This window comes from Parambassis ranga, chromosome 22, assembly GCF_900634625.1.
Source record: "Parambassis ranga chromosome 22, fParRan2.1, whole genome shotgun sequence".
In the NCBI taxonomy this organism is placed as follows: domain Eukaryota; kingdom Metazoa; phylum Chordata; class Actinopteri; family Ambassidae; genus Parambassis; species Parambassis ranga.
Window position 1 is genome coordinate 9,032,037 of NC_041042.1, and position 22,628 is coordinate 9,054,664.

The 22,628-nt window shown below is 43.0% G+C and overlaps 1 protein-coding gene across 5 annotated transcripts in view; it reads right to left on the reverse strand.

Annotated features, from left to right (window-relative positions):
* Positions 1-22,628, reverse strand: part of ralgapa2 (Ral GTPase activating protein catalytic subunit alpha 2) — a 70,979-nt gene that overhangs the window by 12,181 nt on the left and 36,170 nt on the right. For all 5 annotated transcript variants that reach the window (XR_003669452.1, XM_028395215.1, XM_028395211.1 and 2 more), the window contains 8 exons: positions 22,276-22,413; positions 19,816-19,993; positions 17,730-18,561; positions 17,123-17,194; positions 16,339-16,462; positions 16,065-16,220; positions 13,235-13,393; positions 11,858-11,985 (listed from right to left, as the gene is read on the reverse strand). Coding sequence is in view for 4 of the 5 variants with exons in the window: in XM_028395215.1 (XP_028251016.1) it covers positions 11,858-11,985; positions 13,235-13,393; positions 16,065-16,220; positions 16,339-16,462; positions 17,123-17,194; positions 17,730-18,561; positions 19,816-19,993; positions 22,276-22,413 (1,787 nt within the window). In the remaining variant the exon portion in view is untranslated. The remainder of the gene's footprint in view (positions 1-11,857; positions 11,986-13,234; positions 13,394-16,064; positions 16,221-16,338; positions 16,463-17,122; positions 17,195-17,729; positions 18,562-19,815; positions 19,994-22,275; positions 22,414-22,628) is intronic.

A 22,628-nucleotide genomic window follows, 5' to 3' on the forward strand; every position in this document is an offset into this window, starting at 1 on the left:
TCCGTGGCATCAACCAAGGTTAATCCTGTTTGTAGAAGCACTGGTGGTAAAAGGGGCTCTTGTCATGAAGAGGGACAGTGTAGAGATGAGGTGTAGAGTGCCTCTAGGTGCTTGACCCCCTCCACACTTAGCCCCACATCTGCCCATTAACATGGGCCAATCAGCTTGACCTTGGTGAAGAGAGGAGCTCAGGAGTAGCTCACAGTGCCATTGACTCCCAGCAGTCACATAATTGGCCTGTTGAGGGGTAAGGGTCTGGGGTAGGTGCGTGTGGTGCTTGGTTGAGCCAGGGTGCCAGTGCAAACAGTATAAAAAGCAGATGTTGCTTTTTGGTTTGACATACCTCACATTCTATACTTGTTGGCAAAAGTAGAAAATTAGACTGAATGAAGCTTTATGTTAAATGGGTACGATTAAATAAAGTAGGTATAGGTTTTGGAGAAACTCATTAGAAAGTGTTACTCAAAATAGAAGAGAAGATAAGAGGCAGAAAATGACAGCAAGGCAGTATAATATGAAAATGACTGATTGAGAGGTACACTATGGAGAAAGAAGGTGGAGATAGAAAGGAGGGAGGCGGAAAGATTGAAAAGAGGAAGGAAAGAAAAAGAGATAAAGCTGAGCAGGTGTTGATTGGAGAGAGGCCGGGCGGTGAGTGCCATTGCTACCTGTTGTCACAGTGAGGGCTGAGGTGTGAAGCTCGTCTCAGCAGAGGCCCTCAGAGGTGTGAGGTGATTATGGGAAAGCGGGGAGGAAGACAGGGACATTTAGACAGAGAGACACAGGCAGAACGGAAAGATAGGGACAGAGAGAGTGAATGTGGCAATAAAGCTGGCTGCAGGAATAATGGCAAAGTGGGAAGGAACAACAGATTGAGATGGATAAAGTGAGAGGTGTATGACAGCAACTAGCCAGTAGGGTGTATGTGTGTGTGTGTGTGTTCCATTCACTTTTTATATATCAGCTACTCAAACCTTGGTGGCTCATTAAACAGCTTTTTTTCTGTAGACAGCTGTAGGAGAGGAGAAAACGTCTGAATGTGTCACAGACGCATTATGATGAATGAAGGTGTTTGTGTGTCCATTTTCTGGCCTAGCAGAGACTTACACAACATCAGATGCTCTGGAGAAACAGCTGGTTTCAGAGAGTTTTAACAAGTAGCCTAATTAGTGGGTCGAGGAAACTGGAGCTCAGGAGCCCCAAAGGAGTCGGGTCAAACAGTAAGCCCAGGTTAATGACACCTCCTGAGAGGTACGTTTCCCACAGCAAGAGCTTTCTAAGCTCCCACCTCCACACCTCTCTATCGTCCATCTGGCATTCAGACGGCGGGATGGGAAGTTATGGCTGTGACATCACTCCTAACCTGTGACATCATCACTGCCCATCAGTGATTTCACACAGGTTTGCCACAACTGCAGAAGAAATCTGATGTCTGCGAGCTGGCATGACCAGGTTATTTATGAGCTGACTGGAGGAAATAGTCACCCATTTTCTCAAGTCTCTTGCAACTCACCACCTCTCCTGAGGACACTAAAAATCGATTTCTGCTCCACAACAAATCACAAGAGCAGCACCTACATCAAGGTCAACGTTGACCCCTAAACTACTTTCAAACCAACTCACTGTTGGTGTTTCACAGAATACAAATGGTAAAGCAACAAGTCATCCTTGCAATCCATAGACCCAGGACGGATGCAAGATCCCTGATGACATCATTTGTTGTAGCTTGGTTTGCTCAACGCAACATGACTGCCATCAAAGCCTACCAGGCTTGTGTATTCAGATGAGCTGAGTCTGTAACCAATCTCCTTTTCAAAGGACTCTGGCCTCCATTGATGAGTCCTAACACAGCAGCCTTAGATGTGAAACACAAAGGATCGACATGATTAATCAAACACAGACCCATTATAGCCAGACAGTCACACAGACCTCCACTGTGTATTAACAGAAAGTCATAATAAGATGAGCTACAAAAGGCTGATAGGGATGAAGATTAACAGATACAGTTGCGTGAGTGGCTGGGTGAGAGTTCTCTCTGAAGGTCTCCTTTGTCAGTGATGATGGTCAGAGTCACATGAATGTCTGCGCCCTCTGGAAACATTATTAGGTCAGGACAAAGGTGGGCATCTTATGAGCTATCTGAGGTTAATATGTGTCATATTTTCCTCCAGGTTCATGAAATCTGAATTGTTGAAGAGTCAAGATGGGGAACAACAGCATCTATCTGATCTAAAATTGAACTTTTATTAAAAAGTCAAAAATGAAACCGGGGAGGGTATGGTGCATTTGGATTGTGACAGAAATCCATCTGTCTACTTATGGGGTAGTTCACTTTCTCTTTCTTCCAACTTTAATGATAAAATGTGCATTGATATCATAATGAGGCTTAAACTCACACTCTGGTTCTGCCCCGCTTGTATCCACCTCAAAACAATCAAAGCATTCTGATGTTCCATCTTCACAGCCTGACACTTAAATTGCAAGAGTAAGGTGCCAACTCCGGGTCATGCCAAATGTTTTTAACCCTATGATAACGCTGCTCAGACAAGCACTGATGAAATATTAAAACAAAACGAACAGAGGCTTCTGCAATTTTAATGATGCTTGTGGCATGTGCAACGAAATAACTGTGATGCATTAATGCCAAGCATCTCGGGCTACTTCACCGCCAAGACATGCTAAACATAAAGTCTCTTGTTTCTCCATTGCCCCCTCTATGAAAGGTTCATTGGACCAATTAGGCTACCTCGCCCTATGCAAAATGTCAGGTATTTAGTGGGAATGATAATGATTAGCACTGGGTTACATATGATTACATCTGTGGTAAATTTACAGAACAGAGGGGGTTAGTTACTGTGGGACAAGAGTAATTTCAGTTGCCTGCGTATTGCATTTTGGATGTCAATCTATGACAGTGTTGTTACAATGAAATGTGGGCTTGTCTAAATATGACATAAATGACTATGGCTAGATGGCTAGATTTTTGTAATTGTGTAAAACTTAAGTAAATTAAGTCAGTGAAAATGTTGTAAAATAAAAATGTAGTCAAATATGATAAAAGAAATCTCATTTTTCCTTGGTTGTAAGCACATCAAAACTGCACTCTGTTCCTTATACTTTAACCAAACAGCTTTACTGTCCTGAGTTAGAAATAATCTGGGACACAGCCAAGAAGGGGCCCAGCCTTGTACCTGCTTTAATTGTAATGGAGGAGTAGGGCAGTAATGGGAGATGTATATGTCTATACACACATAAGCATACAGACAGAGTGAAACCCACACACAAAACCTTGGGCAAAAAAGAAAATGGACTTCTGTGTTGGCAACAGCTTTTTCCTAATCCTCGCCCCTGGGCTATATTGTGCAGTCAAGCAGGCTATTACATGGCAACAATTAGGGGGGCTGGAGCCCAACACCTGGTCGTCTCCTATTCTGGCCCTTCAGTGGCAGCTGACTGTACAGTCTCACAGCCAGGTGGCCCTCCTTCAATGACATTAGCTAGTCACTCCAGGGTTAATCAGGAGCCTGCCATCATCCAGTGGGCATGCATAGAGCCCCATTCAGATTGGAAGCTTTTATGGGGAAAAGCGATGATAGAGACAATGTTGTTATAAAAAACTTGTTCAACTGAGGATCTCTGACAGAGACCCCACAAAATCAAAATGAACTTGGGGGAGGGGTTAGGGCCCCCTTGGATTCATGGCCTAGGTTCGGTGCACTGCCTTGATTGGCTGAAGTGTAGCTCGCAGCATGTCAACTGTGCATCCTGCAGCTTATAATGGACCTTTTCATGGGTGGACAAAAACAGATGGAGGAGCGGGAAGTGCTATACATCCACGCAGACGGGTGATGATGTGGGGGGAGGGAAACTAGATTTTAAAACTAGATTCAAAAACAAGTGGGTGTAGCTAGAGCAGCCCTGGCCATATCTGCCGGCACAAAGCCCCATTCCAAAGCCCTCTGGCTTGGAGATCTGAGGGTAAATAACACTCATTAGAATAACAAAAGCTATAGATTTGTACCCAAATCAGCTAGAGTCTCATCAATAGTAATTAGAAGCTATACATAACTAATGAAGATGTGTGCTCTACATTAAACAAAGGTACTGAGAGCTGTTGTGTAGCTAAACATAGAGTATTGGATAAGTGGATGTCACAAACACAATGCAAAGCTTTTCTGCACTCTAACCAGTAAAAAAACAGATGCAAAGTGATGAAAACAGAATTAGTACTCATACCCACATGAATCCACATTTTAATGTTACCATATGTGACAGAAAAGCGTGTTTTTTAAGGAAAGATTATCGCACTGCCAGATAGTACTGTGCATGCTTCTACAGCTAACAATACTTTATATTTGTTTGACATGAAATTCAATATTATTACAGCCTGTTGCAGTAGAGAGACACAGAAAGATTTGGCCAATATTTCTCACTGCTTCTCTTTTCAGCCACAGCCACCACTTGACAATGAAACACAGACTATTGATATTAACACATCAAAGGCTGCTTTCTGTAAGAAGTGGCAGACAATGCACAGCGATGCACACTTAAATGTTTTGTTTTTGTTATTGCTTTGTTTGCCTTGCTTGTCTGTCAATGCAGAAAATTCCATTTAGTGCAAAAATGCAAATGCTGTGAGCCACAAGGACATCCTCTGAAAGAGAACAATGGCCACAGGCCAGCAGAGGAGCAGACACTGCCTTTGAACCATTTAAAGAGGCATTAATGTGCAACTTATAAATAATCAACTAATTCCTTCTTAAAACAGCCAATTAAGTCTGCAACATTAAAAGCAATGTAGTCTCATGTAAAAAAAGAGCACAGTCTCTGAAGAAAAAAAGAGAATTGAAAATTTAATGGCCATTTAGGGACAAAGACGCCAATAATGTCACAAGGTGTCTTCACAAGAGTCCCTGAAAAACCCAGGACCACATCAGAGACCAAGAGATTCCAGTGGAGAGCGATGAGTGACATTTCACTGACATTTCCCAGCAGCATTCAATGCAGGGCTGTCTCAAGACGGCGTCAAAAATATCTATGGATATGCTTGAATGTGACAGAGGCGTTAAGGGATGCAGGTTCTTTCAGGGGACAGCCTCGGCTCTGGGGCTGATGATGAGGAGCCTGGACCCTGGGAGATTGAATGGTAATCACTGGAGCACAGATAATGGATGATTGAAGGCTCTTTCTACGCCGCTGTTGGATTTCAATATCAGAGAGGCCCTAGAATTGGGATTCTTATCAGGGGCGGTGTGTCAAACAAAGGAGAGCTGAGCGTGAAATATGGGGTCCAACTCAGGCACACGACCACGGCGATTAGCACAAGGATAAAAAAGGCCGCACAAACAAAAGAGGGCAGCTTTAGCTGGACAAAGGGCTGTCCAGTGCCTTGTAGTGAGACACACGGAAGGAAGAAGGGACATAAAGGAAAGGAGAGACTACTTGGTGTTAAAAAGGAGGACAGGACAAGAGTTTTGCTGAGATGGCTAGAAGATGAATAGTGATGGAGCCAACTGTTAAAAGAGTGTTCCAGATTCCCGGCTTCTGAAGAGTAATAATGGACCAGCAGGGATGAAATGCAATATACCCCTCCTCAAAGCCATTCACACACATCCAAACAAACACACATTACCATTCACATACACACAAACACACGTGGTGGCACGAGGCTTCACATCCCTGCCAAGTCCATCAAAAAAAAAAAACAAAACAAAAAAAACCCAGCAAAATTATTCCCATTTATCCCCAGATTCCAAGCACTGCAGCTTGCCAGGAAAGCTCATTAACCCTCCCTTCAAGAACCCTGAGACAAAAGAGGGGAAAACAAAACATAACTAATCAATGAGAACGCACCCAGTAAAGGGGGGGGGGAGAACACACGCACCCATTTGGATAACCTGAGTGGGCTAACAGCTTTTGCGTTAGTGTTGCACTGGCTGGCTGTAGGGTGGAAAAGAAAGTTCATTAATTAAACAGGGCTAGGGGTAACAGATGGAATGGCTAGCTGGATGCTAATCACTTAAAGCAGACAGACAGGTTTTTACACCCAAGCTAGAAGCAGCACAACCACACATCAATCACAATGAATGTGTCTTCTAAATGACAGTGCAGCCATATCCAGTAGTGACAGCAGGGTCAAAGTACCTTAGCTACAAGTACAATGTCTAATGACAACCCGCCCGTTTTTGTTGAAAACTGAGGGGATAGTATTTCCAAGGATACAAACCCTGATGAGTGTTAACTTCCAGCTGAACATATTTGGACCCATTCCCTTACATACTAATCATATACAAACTATAGCTGTAACAAGTACTGTGCTGTACTCTTTGATTGTTAATATGTGGGAATTTACTCTGTAAAGCCTAAATTAAGACTAAAGTTTATACCTTTTTTTCTAGAATCGTCCAATCATCAAATTAATCCAACATTTATTGCTATATACTATTTTAAAATTTGTCTACCAAATGTAGAAACTGAGGAGTAGTTTTTTTCTTGCTTTTGGGTTTTTGCCGTAATTAGAAGAGTAATTAAATACCAGTATTCCCTACTTGTGATAGTGATAAGCAGTGTGATAAGCAGTTACCAAAACAAAATACATAAAATCCTTTACAGAACTGTACACACAATACAATCCCAAGCCAGGAACTTGGACAAGTTAATCCTATGCAAAACTGGCTTTCACTTTGCAGCTCACAAACAGACAGATGTCAGACATGAATGCATAACAGACGGAGAGAGAGAAGGAGGGGCCTGAGGGTGGGGGTGGGTTCAAGTTTAAAAATACACAGAGCATGACATTCTTTGGGTTACTCTAAGCTATGCAGATTTTACTATAAATAGCTAACATTTCAATGTATTTATTACTTAATGAATTGAATAAATTCAGTTCTTTCTGAAAAGCACTGTGGTACTGTATATGGGTTATTAATATCAGATAATTAACATTTAACTAAAGTAAATTAGGAAATATACAAAAATGTGAATAAGACCAGCTAAACTAAAGTTAAATAAGAAAACAATTATTCTGGTAGAAGGGTTGTAGTAAGACCCATAAATGACACATGGTGCATAGAAAATAATCAGAATGCACATGTTTGAAAATGGGGGTATAACAATATAACGGCAGCTTACTACACTGTAAATATGAAGGAAAAACTGATATACACCAACAGGCACAACAGTCAGTCTATACACACCAGCAGTGTGTATAGACTACACTAGGCGGGGCTCTGGGTCCCTGCTGTTGGCCGTCTGGTTCCATGCCTGCTCTACCTGTGTTTAAAAGGGTCGGCCCCCATGAAGCTCAAACTCCAGAGTGCATGCTGGGCTGGGCTAGGCCCCAGGGGCTTTAAGGGTGTGGGTGCCATGCAGTGGACGCCTTTTGTTAAGGGCTGGGTGGCAAGAGGAGGAGGATCTAATCTAAGGTGGGGGGGTGTAGAAAGGGGAAAAAAATGAGTAATGCTATGAGTCATTCTGCATTAGCAGCAGGAGAGGGAGACAGGGAATGGAGGGGGGGAATACTTTTGCATGTTGTATGAAGCTAGACGCCATATGCCATCCGAGCTGGGTTGCCTCCTGAGTCAGGGCTCTTGGTTTGACAGGCCTGTGCTTGCCCCCTCCACACCCCCAAAGCTACCCCCTTCTTCCATAACTAACACCCTCCTCCCTGTAGGCCTTCCTAGGCTCCAGCAATGGGCTTGGCAATTGCTTTGGTTGTGCATGGACTGCGCTCTGTTCATTTGTGTATGTGTGTGTAGTGGAAGCGCGGGGGTGTGTGTAAGGGGGTACTCGGTGATCTGAACACATTGGACATTGTCGTGAGTCCCGGCAGGAACAGCTGGTCAGCTGGAGAGAGGAGTGGGAGGGAGAAGGAATAAGGAGGGGGAAGAGATGGGAGGCAGTGCGCTACACTGATAATGGGATTAGGTTAAAACATTCAGTGGGGGAGAGACCCCTCCTTTTTCTGTAGCCCCTCAAATACTGCGTAAACTCTCAGCCACCCTACCAACGCCAATACCAGTCTCCACCCATACTACCAATGCCAACACAAAGCAGGGACACTTTAACTCATAACTATCCCCCCTACCCAACAGCCAACTACCTAATAACACAGCCAACATCCTCCAACTCAAGGGTTTAATATCCAGTAATATTGTTTGTCATTAAAAATAAATCACTTAATAAGTCAAGGTGACCTACGCCATACACAAATTTTACTGTATATTACAAAAACAATGTTAGTCAGCCCTATTTCAAATAAACAGGAAGTTGGCCAGTTACACTCACATCAGCTAGCACCAATACATTATGAATCCAACATATAATGACTGGCTTGGCGTCTCACTGTGCCCAGTCAAGCACTGTATTTCATAGTGATATAGACTGCTGAGTATTATCCATGAGACTGCCGACAGTTATGGCACAACAGCTGGCAAATTAGACCTATCAACGATGCTAAATAATTCATGTGAGACAACACTAACATGGCAGATCCTATTCATGACACCCTATCATGCATACAGGCGCACTTTCATCTCCGCTAGGTGAAGAATCTTACAGTATACAAAAGAACAGAAAAATGGCAGGATGAGAGTGGGACAATAAGTTGCACAGAAGGGGTGTGAGAATATGTCACTGTTAATGCAGTGAGTAATAATTATGTTGACGTCTGGGGATGCAGCAACAACACACTAAGGAGTGCATACAGGGTATCACAATCATGGTGTTTTCGGTATATATCTTGTGATAGTACATACATCTCGATTTGGGCAATGGAGTTGGGGGACTGTAGATATGCTTATGTGAGCCTCTGAGGGAACATGAAAGACAGCAGGACCAAGCCTCCCTCTCCTCTTTCCACTACTGCACACAGACACACACTCACTAACACACACGCCACCTAAAAGCCTGGCTCGCATGACTGGCGATGGGCAGAAACAGATTATGGTTATTGATCGCTGCCTGGAGATGGATCTGAGTGTGTGTGTGTGTGTTTACTTGTGTGTCAGAGCCGAATATGGGGACTAAGGGGCAGTGTGCAAAAGCTATTGATTCTGTCCAGTAGGGAGGCTATGTCTCTGAATCAAGGTCAGTTTCGCATTGTCTCACCTATTAGTAACTTGCCATCTCCCCAAAACACTTGGACAGTTTTTACCTTTAACAATGGCACCATCACAAAGACTGACGGATGGTACATCAAACTCAAGTGCTTGTTGAAGAGAGAAATGGATCCAACCTTCTGGATGAAGACATTATTCCATAGTGACAGCATGTAGGAGCTTCGTCACTTAGTAAATGGCCACAGACAGCAAGGCCATCCAGTGACAGGCTGGGTTCAGGTGACCCAAACATCCTCATAATCTCTTTCAAGCCGACAATCATTCCTTTGATGACAGAAGTAAAACTTGAAATTCACTTATGCCACTGTATTGCAAATGAATCAATAAAAACAACAGTTAATAAAAATCTAAGTTGTTTTGGATTGAACATTTTGTGGCCACACATATTTAAAATTCAGCTGTGAAGGGCGAACAAGTTGCAGACAATACACTTAGAACACAAAGCCAGACCAGCTGCATTTTCAATCAAGCATATAAATAATAAATGATACATTATGAGTTGTCTGTGAGAGGCTTGTGATATGACGCTTATAGGGCCAAGCTTGTGCATTTGACTAAATAAACTGACATAAATTTTAGCTGACACTGAGGGCTGTACATGTTTAAAAAAAACAGTGCAACAACGCAGATTTTTACAAATCAGACATAGGAAAAGGAGAGCGGGGACAAGATGGGCTAAAGATAGAAAAAATAGCAAGAGGTAGTATCCATCTGAAAAACACTCCTGCGGCCTATCTGTGTGGATTTTCTGAAAATGTTGCTGGTGGTCATTTTTCAATATCAAATCCTATTAGCTTGAGAGATCCTGTGACAGACTGCTGGAGTCCTCTCGAGCCTTGTGACGGTGTGAGAGAGGGAGCTGCAGAGCCATACTGGCCTTTTATCTGGACACACAGGGGTCATATAGCTTCTCTTTGAAGAAATATTCAACTAATTACCTTGGAGAGTGGCCTCACAGGCAGAGAGCAGACTGTGGATTGTTAAGGCATTGTGAAGGGGTAAACTAAGGATGAGGATTTTCATCTTGCACAAAAACACACATCCTCCAAAAGAAGGCTGTGTCATTGTTCCAACCTGTGAAAGATAAAGAGCTGCATATCCTGATAAAATGGAAGAACTGAAACGACCAAAGTGCAAAAGGCTGAAGAAGCAAATCCAATGATCAAAGCATCTACAAGAATGACTCCACCTGGCACTCAAGACGCTCTTTCATTTATGGTTCATGCCGCTGCTGGACATTGTGTCACTCGTGGTATTCAGCAAAACCAATTTTCATAAAGTATAATATCATCAGTTATCACTTTCACATGACACCAAACATTTTGGTTTTTTCTTTTGTTTACACATTGCCACTGTCCTCGCAAGCTCTCTAGCTAGGCAGACATACAGCAGGCAGACATGCAGACACTCATTTTGGCAGTGTGCTTTGCCTGGCACATCCATTCATCTCCTCTCTTGGAGTGTTTGAGGCCTGGCAGCCTATCAGTGCCAGAACTCCAGAGGCAGAGCTTATCTCCTCTCATAGATCATGCCTTTGTGCTGACTGTTCCTCTGCTGAGGAATGCCAGGTGAGGTTTTTGCGGCTTAGCAGGGGCCTGTTACTGTCACCCTCCTCAACTGCCCCGCTCTGTGCGTCTCCCAGAGGCAGGCAAGCCTGTGGCTAGCCCCCCTCTGGCACTGAGAGTCACACTGGGCTAATTCACTTGGCGTCGGGTAACAGACATCTGTCACTCAGGATGCCCCCAGGGAAACACAGACAAGGCCTGATATTCAGGTGGGGGGCCAGGCGATGTGATGCACTGTGAAATGCATACAGACGCACACATACTGACACACACCCCAGACGTGGTGTGCTGCAAACACCATTGTCGTAAATTACCATCGCACACAAACTTGATAATACTTTAAAAACATATTTTTGAATTATGCCTATGTTTTAAAAAAATAGATACCAGTCCTCAATACGGATCAAACCTCCTTGGGGGGAGGTTTCTATAGCAACCGCCAGAGGGGCAGCGTGGTTCTGGTGAGGCGGTGCTGTACATGCTGTCCGAGGAGATCAGGTTTCCCCCTCCAGGGGCCATCGTGAATCTGCCCCCCTACACCCCCCACCCCTACCCCATCTCACGCCTCGAACTCCGTGCTGCTGGCATTCACATGCTAATTCATCTCCATTGGTAATTACACTCTCTTTAAACCAACTGACAACTACAGCTGGAGTCAGGCTCTTAACGGCACACTGTTGGACGGATGGGTGGAGAAATGGGAGTGTGGGTGTGCTTCAGTCTGTATGCACTTGTTTGCATTTGCTGATAGTGCTTTTATTTTGGCTCTTCTTGTCCTCTATAAAACGGTACTGATAGATGATGACACATGATCTGTGCTTCTACCCAAAACAGCCTTACAACCACCCATGTTGCTCCAGGCTCCAGCCCCTGCCTAATAGTTGTATGTAAATCAGATAACCCATAAAGATCAATGTCAGTGCTCAGCTGTGTACATTGGCTAACGTGACAAGCCAGCCACATGTCTCAATGAATTTACCCAAATGGGTAATGTTTAAAAATGAAGCTCAGTAATGTTTTACCTGTAATGAGATCATCATAAATCTATTGCTACTATACGCTCATGCTAATGATCTCAGCTTTTTGAGTTAGTGGTGGATTTTTGTTGCATTCCTCTGTTGTCCTGCTGTCCTGGTCTAACACAGTGGAGAGTAAATGAGGCAAAAAGGATACAAGCTCTGGTAGAGAGTCAGCCGGGACTTGACAGCTCTGCTGGCATTGATACAAGTGGCCCGTACTAAACTTGGCAGCAGTGTCCCAGTGACGATGGCGCCATTAAAGAGAGGCCCAAAGAAAGGAACCTGAGGAAGTTATGAGAAAAAAAAACACGTATATTAAAAGTATAAAGCATCTGAAAATAAGTCATTAAAACACACGTTTGTTTAGGTCTCATCATTGTGTACCTGAAAATAAAAGAGGGATGATTAAAAAAACTGTTCTTCCATCTGTTTAGGGCAAGGGTTGAAGTTGAAATTGTATTTTACCTAACTTAGCATGACAACCACACATATCTAATGTGAATCAATGTTAGCAAATGAAATTAGAATGACAATCAATACCAAAACAATGCCCTTATATTGAGCTACTGAACAAATACAAAGGAGCAATATGAGTTTAAGCAACAGCATTAGTATGTGGGTACAAGCTTCTGTTCATGCATATTGGAAGAAGGCCCTTAATCACTGAAGCTCAATAGTCATTGACCCGGAAGTTGACGTGAATGTCAAAGTGTTTCCAAAAGGTCCTGCTGTCTTCAACTTGACAATCATCAAGTTTATTGACAAAATAAACAATGAACACATTTGAAACAGAATTGGAACGAATTAAAATAATAATTTGTCAGACTGTGGAAATGCCCATGGCAGTATGCACACAAATATTCAGGCAGATAGCTTTACAGGTTCCTTGAAATACTTCTAGAACAATTTGCTTGTTATGGGGGTTGGGAAGCACTACAGTTGCAGCTTTTGTTTTTGCCCTTCTCCATTTTGTGCACAAATATCTTAACTTACCATCAACAACCAGTATTTCAATTTAATTCTAAATAAATGATTAGTATGATCATCTATACTGGGTATACAATTAATACCTATAATATCAATACAGTAATGCATGATGGTCTTCAAAATAGCGCCTCAATAGAGAATAATAGGCAACAGATTAATTACAACCATATAGAAAATATAGTGTATAAACCTGAGGCCAGTCGTATTGGACAAAGAAATTTCACCATCCTCTGAGAGGCCACACATCGAGTGCAGTACTACGGAGTAACCAAGATGAAAGCTATCCAACAAAGGACAGTAACCATCTCTGAGAGCACATACCCACAGTGTGGGTAATAATGCACTGCTGGAGTAGGGGAAACGGAGAGCCTTCAGGCAGTAACCATAACTGGAGAAAGAAGCTAGAAACTTCACAGCAAAGTCTGAATAGACAAGGGACTGTAATATGGACACATATAACAGATTTAGGAAATTAGCACAGCACATTTATTAACAGCCGACAATAAGCCATTTTCACATCAAATATTTAGACTTAGAAGTTTACCTGGGGTTTCTTCATGATTTGGATGAAATACATGTGGTTCTTCATTGGATAGATGATTATAAGCACATCTCCAAAGTCAGTGGGAATGATGCCACGGCGGTAGTCCCTGGTGTGCTCAGACCACACTATGTGTACCTCGTCATTTCCCAGGTGACGCAGCTACCAAACAAACAAAATCAGTCTAATCAAGGACCTGGCAAGAGCATGTAATTTTTCTCACTATGGTGATGATGACAGGAACACAAATTTAGGTCGATTAGGGCATGTCCATTCTGTGCTTTTGACAACCCCTCCCCATTGACTGTGGAGAGAACTGAGGTGTAAGAGGTTTAAAGGGAATGACTGATATATTATTTCCTGGTTTGTCAGGTCAGTAAAGATTTCATTTAAAAGTGAGCTAGCTTTCATCACTGCATGTTGCAGGAGCAAAAGCAAGGTAAATATTTACTGCTAAATTGCAAACTTTGAAAGCAATGGCTTAAATATGAGCTTGGCCTCTGTTTTTTGCTCTTTTCATAGCTTTTTCATTACAAATTTAAATAGCAAGCACAAAGTGGACAAAATTGAGCATTTTAAAACCAAATAATTCAAATCCAATTAACCTTCCCCATCAGAGATTAAATTGCTTCCCATTTCCACTCTATTCACAAACACAAATGAAACTGGGCAGGACAAGAAGATATACTTAAATGACGGGAAATTGACAGATGCTACTTTAAAAAAGGTAAACAGCTTTTCCCTCTCCAAAGTAAAATAGATGAACACAGCTACATTATATTCTCCGACAAGTGTAAATCACTTATTAGCTGCTTGTCCAGTGAGGTTGAATCAAACAGTCCGTCCATTTTCTGGGGTATCATGGACACTGAAAAGTGAGCCTCTACTCAGAAGAAAACATCTGCCAATGTACTGTTGGCCTAATGAGCCATTAAGAAACATGCCCTCGCCACCAAAAATGCAATTAGCACATTCTATTATAAGCCCTTAATTATGGTAATACGGTAATCTTAAACAAATCCACGGCATGCTGATTACTGGAGCTTGCCAATTCAGTCTGTCTGTCCAAGGATCAGCAGGTACCAGCCAGGTCAGTCACTGGGACAATTTCACAGAAAATGTTGAATATGCATTTGTGGTAGACAATCAACACTGGGATGTTAATTTGGGTTAAGATATTAGCATTTGGATGAGCTGAATGACAAGTTTAATGAGGATGCTTATGCTCTAGTCAATCATTTTCTGCACCAATCTATTTACCCCCTTGTTAATCACATCCAAATGTTTGAGACTTCGTTAATAAAATGTGATTCAAGTCAAAGGCTCTTGTCCAATTAGCCCTCTTTGACCTCCCTTCTAGCCAATGGGCATCACATGGAAAGAGCAAATCAGAGGACCCCGAAACACAAGAGGTTCCTTATAAAAACAACCTGCAGCAGACCAGTTAAGCTGTAGTGCCTGGGGGTAAGTGTGATGGCTAAGGCTCCTGTCTATCTCCCTTTCTTTCTCACACTAACTAACACATGCACACAGCCTACACGGCCTGACCCTCGACCATACAGGTCACTTCTATAACCGCATTACTGAAGCCAGCTGCTACTGGTGCAGCCTGCACTGCCCTACAACCCACAATTGGATTGAGGAATTCATGGTTTTCCCTCTACTCTTTCTGGTTTAGCTGTTTTCCCTCTTCCATCGTCTTCAAACAGGCAATCTGCTCAGCAAGAGCTGCCCCATCCATCTCTCCCCACAGTATGCCTCTGTGGTTACAGGCAGTAAAGTGGGTGACTGCTGGACTAAAAGTGTTATTTTTAAATTGACAGAGAAACATCATACTTGGACACAGACAAAGCCGGTTTCTCATTCCAATTCTTCATTCCACATTCTCTTCTCTTTTTCTCCCATTTTTTTCTGAAGCATTTGCGCATGCAGCCAGCCTGCCAATTTTTGTTAGACCTGTGGCTGGTGTGGAGATCTGTGCAAGGTGAACATGAGCAATTACAGAAGTTCCTGGTGAAACGAATGGAAGTGGAGTGGCAGCACATTCGCTGTGGACATGGCCAATCCACCCTGCAACTCACTCTGGCCAAGCTAAGTCAAACTCTTCCCTAATTTTTGTTGCCTCTAAGTTCAGCATAGGTTCGGAATGAGCAGGGGATTATTTCTAAAATGGAAAGGGGGAAGTCAGTTGAGGGCTGGAGTGTGGCTGGCTATGAGGAGAGCCTAATGAATTTCCCTTCTCAGCAGGGTACTGTATGAGAAGATTGGCAGCACGGGCAGGGGCCTTGCGGCTCATTTCTTCGTGCTAACTGCTACTGCTACACTAGAGCTCAGAATCCCACTGCAGAACCCAATCGATCGTTCCTGTGGCGGCAGCAGGAATTGGATAAAAGGATCCTGCCGGCATCCGGCCGGCGCCTGCCCTAGCAGGGAGAGATAATGGCTGAATCCAGGCCCTGGTCACAGCACACAGGGAGGGGGGCAGGGGCTAGCAGAATCATAGTCATTACCACAGCGGCACATGCCCTCTCTTCACTCACGCGCCTGCGATTCTCTACTCCTCAGGCCTTCCTGGCCAGGGTCACTAATCAATGCCCGCACTCTGGAGTCACACCTCCTGATCACAGCTTAACACAGAACTAGAGGCTACAACAACATTCAGCTTAGGGAAGGCATGGCTATGTAGCCATTTCTCTGCATCAAATGGGCAAAGCTCTATTTTCTCTTGATTAACAAACACAACCTGTCAGTTGTGCAATTACTTCAACACATGGCACAGAACAGTCAAATTGTAGCATAACACATGTTATCACAAAGACGATTTATTTTTTACCTTTTTGGTGAGGCAGTCATCAGAATCAGATGGCATGCGTGTGGAGACATGGAAAATGACTTCCACAGTGGAGGTAGCATAGTAAGGAGCTGTTAGACCTGTGCTGCCGTTCCTCTGGAGGCCCCCCATAAAGCCACAGTGTGTGGCCAGATCCACCTAAAGGACGCATGTACAATTTAGTGTGTTCTGAGAGTGCCTGTGCATCTGTATCTACATATTTAGGCTGGAAATGTTGATGCGGTGTGTGATGGTTTAAAGGTGTGGTTGTTTGTACCTCCCACCCCAGTCCAGAAACAAAGTCTTCATAGGCCTGGCTTCCTGCACTGTTTGACAAGATGGAGCACTTGTCTTCTTGGCCTTCTCCAATGTAGAACACAGCAATCTTGTGTGTTTCTCGACTACATTACAAAAACAACAAACATATAACATTGAACATTACCACAACAGCTAATTTTACAAATGTAACAAAACTCGAAAATCTACTACAGCCACTCCAATAGGGGGATGTGAATCGAGCAAAGCAACATACTAGGTCAAACTTGATCATCATGGTAAACTGCATGTCTATGTGTAGTACAGTTTAATAAAATACGAAGAGCATTAAGTGAAGAAAAGAACATGCCAGGTTGGAAAATTTGCCCGCTATCTCTCCATAATTTACAAAAGAATGGAAGACCCTCTACTTTCCCTGTTGCTATGGCAGTGCATTGTGCTGTAGATTTAGGGCACTTTGCATGCTTGCGCACAGGTTATGCCCAACCAATTCAGGCAGTCTGGGAGAATAAGGCCCAATCCTGACGGTATACTTTTATAAGCTTCTGTCATTAGCCATGTGTAGAGTATGGGCAACGAGAAAGTAACAGTAAGACAAGGACAACAACAGTGACAGTAGTAGACTTCAAGGCGTGTGATCAGCAGAGGATGGCACAGATTAATCACAAGGGAGGAGTGGGAAAATATGACTTAAAGCCTTAGAAAGTTATCAGTGGGCTACATTATAAGTACAATGATTAATTCTGACATATGATATATAATGTGATATAAATCTATAACCTTACCACTGCCTGGAATCCAAATTCTTCAGCTCCCTTAGGAGTTTAGAATTTTTCTTCAACAAATGAAAGCTTTTCCTGTTTGATAAAAAAAATAAAAAACATTATCATGATAACTATAGTTTTACCACTGTAAACAAAACAAACACCAGCAATCTGCCATACTGGTGACAACAAACAACGAATAGTTTCTGTTCAAAGTTTTGTTTTGCAGTTTTGATTTCCCAAAAAAAAGTCAAAAAAGGCACAGGTGCAAACCACAATCTCCTATTTGCTCTGTGCCTGTTGCACCATCACCATTAAGAGGTGTAAGCTTTTAATTTACGGGGTAGCACAGCAAAGATGTGGCAAGGCAGACCTTAGTGAAAACAGCTGGGCACTTTTACCCTGTGGAGAGAGGATTAAGGTTGTGCAGACAACCACGTGCCTTTAAGTTTACTTTTTCTCTTTTTGAGAAAACAAGCTGCATTACATGAAGAAATGAAGAAAGCAACAGATTGAGATCAATGACTCTTGTGTAACTTCTTACAGTGCCACTTTACCATTTCAGTTAATATCTTTCTCCAGTACAGCGCAAACTACACTACTAATGGTAGACAATTTTTGGTAATACCTTCGATCCCAAGAGTTCATGCCAAGATCATTAAGAAGCAGCCGACAGAAGTAGAAAGGTGCCTTTGGTTCCTGGTGGGAGGGCTCTCTCTGGCATGCAGCCCGAAAGCTTACATCAGCATCCCACCTCCTCACTTGCTCCTCCTCCTGCTGAGTCTGACGGAGAATAGCTTCCAGGATGGCATTCTCTTGCTCTAAGTTCATGCCATGGGGTGATGGTGCTGGTTGGTTGAGCCTGAGTTGTGGGTGTGGCAGGCATTCTGGGCTGCTGCGGCCGAGGTCCTCCAAGAGCTTATCCAGTACATCGACCTCATCCTCCTCATAACAGTTAGAAAAGTAGTCTGAGACTGAGCAAAAACTTTTTCGTGGTCCTTTTACTGGAGACGTGGGCTGGTTTTTGCTATGCGTGACTGTAGTGGTCGATGAAAGAGGAACGTCGCTAGCATCAAAAACACCCATGTCAGAGTCTTCCTGTGTCGTGCTGTACAGAATTGCTCCATCCCAAGAGTACTTGCCCGAGATGTCCCGGACAATGACACGCACTTGGGAGGAAGGGTGGGGAGGGTGTCCCACATTGGGTGTCTCAGCAGGGATCTGTAGGTAGGACACCAGTGTGCTGTCATTGAAGACAAACAGCTGCAGATTTGGGCTTTTAAAGACCTCAGACGAGAGCTCAGATGACTCCACATATGGGTTGTCGTGATTTTCGCTCACAAGGCTGTGGAGAAGAGCAGGGCCACCGCTCAGAGGATGATGGCCCAGATGGTTGACTAGGTGTGTCATGACCATCCGTGCTGTCAGAGGTATCAGTTCCATGTTACGGCGCCGCTTTTCTGTGAATGAAGACAGGGGTTAAAATAATGAGACCATCAATAAAGGAAAATATGTGAGAATGTTTAAAATGGGATCGAAATTGAAAATCAGTGATGGGTTCAGTATACAGCTGGACATCATTTATAATATGTTAACGTATCTGTATTTATAAAGCTCCACATTTGTGTGTAGACATTCTAGCATCTCTATTAGCTCTTTTTACACAAAGCCAAATCTCATTTATGATTACTAATAGGAGTATTTTATTCATTTCTTACAATAGCTTGGCTAGCACACCTCTAAGTAGGTAGCATCTAATCATAAGAGACAACTTTGAAAAGCCCATTGAATCTTGTTACAATGGATAAGCTCTGAGACTAGCCAAGTGCTAATGAGAACCACCATCTTTACAAGCAGCTGAATAGAACTCTACTTTGTAGATTGCATTTATGTAAATGCACAGGTTTTTACTCCCAAGTGAAAGGCATGCCGTGCTTTATTCTGTAGTGATGTGGGAAAAACAAGAAGATGCACTCTTGCATTGTGATAGTGCTATCAATACCATCATCCCCCATCAAAGTGGAGAAAGCTCTTTAGAAAGCAGGCCAAGCTGCATTAGTGATGCACTGGTCCTTTGATGTGACTTGATCAATATGAGGTGAGGGCATGAATATAACTAGGCCGGCACTCTTTGGTTTGCCCTTTTGATAGTGTTTTGTTATTTCTACCTAAGACTCGGTGCAGCTGTGTACCAAAAAGCAAAAGGTGTGGTGAAATTTTCTAGACAAAAGCTACTGTTTAATTTTTTTTTACATTGTTTCAGCAGACATTTGCACTTTGTACTTTAAGGACTTTTAGAAGTTGAGGACACGAGAGAGAGAGAGAGAGTGTAGAATATATTGCCTAATGGAATCACAAGGTCAGGAAAAAAAAAACATTTTTATCTAAACCCCATAATGGGTCTTCTCTTTAGGGCTAAGCACTAATGTGAACATTCCATTCCCTGTGATGGCTGATTTCCTTTTTATACTTTAATAAGATATTGACATTTAATGGAGAGGCTCCAAATGGATGGCTACTTAAAATTTGCTTTTACATGTAACCTTTTTTGGGTGATTTTGTTGGGGGGGGGGGTGGGTGGGTGGGGGTTCAGCTCCATACTATAGGTCATATTGAAGCATGTCAAACAAAGTCCCAGCCTTTACTCAAGCACACAAGTGTCTATAGATACTGACACATCCAGCTTAATTATTGTATCTGTTGTGTTTTCTTACCCTCAGCTACAGTGAGCAAGTTGCCGAAGTCTGAGGTGGCTGTCTGGGAGGCAGGTGGCTCGCAGCTCTTAACCTGACCTAGCATGAGGTCATAGTCACTGGACAAGTCTGACAGACTGAGGAGATAGTGGCTCTGTTGGGTGTGCAGGTTGGAGCCGGACACACAGCAGTGCAGCACCTGGGGAACAGGAGAAAAGTGATTATGAGCAAATTAATTGTGCCTGGCTACTTTCCCTACAGTGTGACAGTAAGAGGCACTTTGATGACTGCACTTAAATTCTAATATGTAGAGATGCGATCTTGTTTGACATAATAGTGTCTGTGATAACAATGTACAGTGACAATCCCCCAGGCATGTTCTATATGGACATTATCCAGGAACATGTAAAGGAGGAATATGGTCTATTTACATCATAAGGCAATGGTGGGCAGGGGAGAGAAGGAAAGTAAAGAGGGTCTTTATTGCCACTAATCCATTTCTCTTGTGATGTGTGAGTGTATCGATCTACATAACAGATGGCAGAACATCCGTTGGCAGTGCTAGATAAGGCGCACTGGGGCAGTTGATTACAGCCATTGGACAGGTTTACACTGTTTGATTTAATTAAGACTTTATCCTCACACTCAGCTCCCACCACAAACATACAGGGACTCACACTCACCTGTATAATGTGCAATCTTAGAGGAGGTAAGGTTGTGCATATGAGGCAGCAAACATATGCCTAATGTATGTAGATGAGGGTGCCTCTGATTCAGACCAACTTGGGTAAAGCCATGCAAAGACTAATCCCATTCTGTAGTCACATACGCTCACACTTGGCTAAGAGACGCTCAGAGAGGCAGGCTGGCCCTGCCATGTGAAACAGTATTGTGTGGGGCAATGTAGACAGTATGTGGATGATTCGACCAAGCAGACCCCTGAGTGCATGGGGGAGGGATTCGGAGGCTTGATGCTGAAAAGACCTGAACCAAACAGCTGCTACACCAAAGCCCCAAAGAGCTTCCTCTGTGGAGAGGTAGAAAGGGAGGGGGGAAACCACGGCTGTGCTTGACAACTAAGTGACTGCACTTCGCATAGCAACAGTTCCTGGCAGGTAACACACAGTGAAACAAGTGTACTGTAGTTAGAAGGGGACATATTGTATGGGGATGTGAGTGCACTATGTACACACATAAATCAAATAATAAACACAAAGACACATGCAGCTAGGTACAAATGTACAGTACCTCTCATATCTCTCACTCTTGCGCTCTCTCCCTCTCTCTCTCTCTCACACACACACACAAACACACACACACACACACAAGTGGAAGGGTGGTGCAGCTGCCTTAGCAGCCAGCTGAGACAGACAGATGGAGAAGTTTGAGCAGAACTCCAGTGAACCAATAAGGTCTACTGCAATATGCATGATGTTAGTCCCAAAAAAAACACTCTAACTTTTCTATGCATCACAGGTTGGAAGGCAGCCTTTTCACTGACTATATACATGCACTCCGCCTGCACTGTGTTGCTTGGGAAACAGATTTTCAAAGTTTTTAAAATTCATAAGAACTAAAGGACGGTGAAGCATGAAAACCTGTGTCAGTGACTGTGGTCAGTGATGGAATACAAAGGAGAGATCTTCTATTAGGGAAGAGACTCTCTGCTTGGTATACAGAATAATTAGCAGTCAATGTGCCTGTGGAAATGTATAGATTTCAGTCTTACCGCATTACTGCATTAATATTGTCACACCTCGTGAAGCTTTGAATGAAAGCCAGAGGGGCCGCGCCTTTTGTGTGCCGATAGACAACCAATCATGGCTAATTGTCTTTGCTTTCATAGCAGCTGCAGTCTCTCTCATATTAAGACATATTCCATTCAAATCTCCAGGACAAGCATTTATATCCTGAGCTTATCAAGTGGACAAAGGGTCCTGTTTGAATAATTGGACCATTTCTTATCAGGGGTGACATCCTTACAAAGATCTGCCGTTGACCGCATCTGCCCAGACAGGAGGGAATGAATAATACCTCATTCATTTGTGCCTGAAGCTTGGCCCCATCCTCAGGGTCGGACCATAAAATAAAGACGTAAAGGGACAAAACATACTAGCTTAAACATTGAATATAGCCAATGTTTGAAAAAATATGAAAAATTATTAACTAAATGCCTAAACTATAAGAAGGTAAGGGTTTCCTATGTGTGATTAATAGCCAACACATGTGTGATGGGCGCCTCTATAATGTTAAATGAGGCATAGTCTTAAGGTCATGTTGGAGGTGAGTCTAATTAAAGTGGCAAGCCTATGTGGTAGGGTGGGGGTGGGGGTGGAGGTGTCAAAGCTAAAGTTGTTGTGTCTGCAGGCCAGGGTTATATATGTTTCAGAAGACAAAGAAAATCAATCAGTTAAAAGTGGCCATATTCAGGTCTGCACAATGTTAAACTGAAAGCTTTTAGCAATCACAGAGGATACTAACCCTGTAGATGTAGTCCAGCAGGGGGGCCTTGTGGGATGTGTGGTCCTCCAGTGAGGACATAGAGATGGGTTCCAGCAGAAGACTAAGGGGAACAGCCATGCACCAGTCCAACAAGCAGAGCAGCAGTGACACCATTAACTAAAAGTGTACAAAAGAGAGAAGATCCTAATTAATCTCAGCTAACCAACAGCATACAAACAAAACACAATCATTATAGCAAACTACAGCTGTGGCCTTCCAGTTGTCTCCCCCTGCCAACTATTTAAGCATAATTTTACACCCTTATCTTTTATAATATACAAATGTACAATAAATAAGAATAAGTAAACTTTAAGGATTTTTTTGTGCAACAT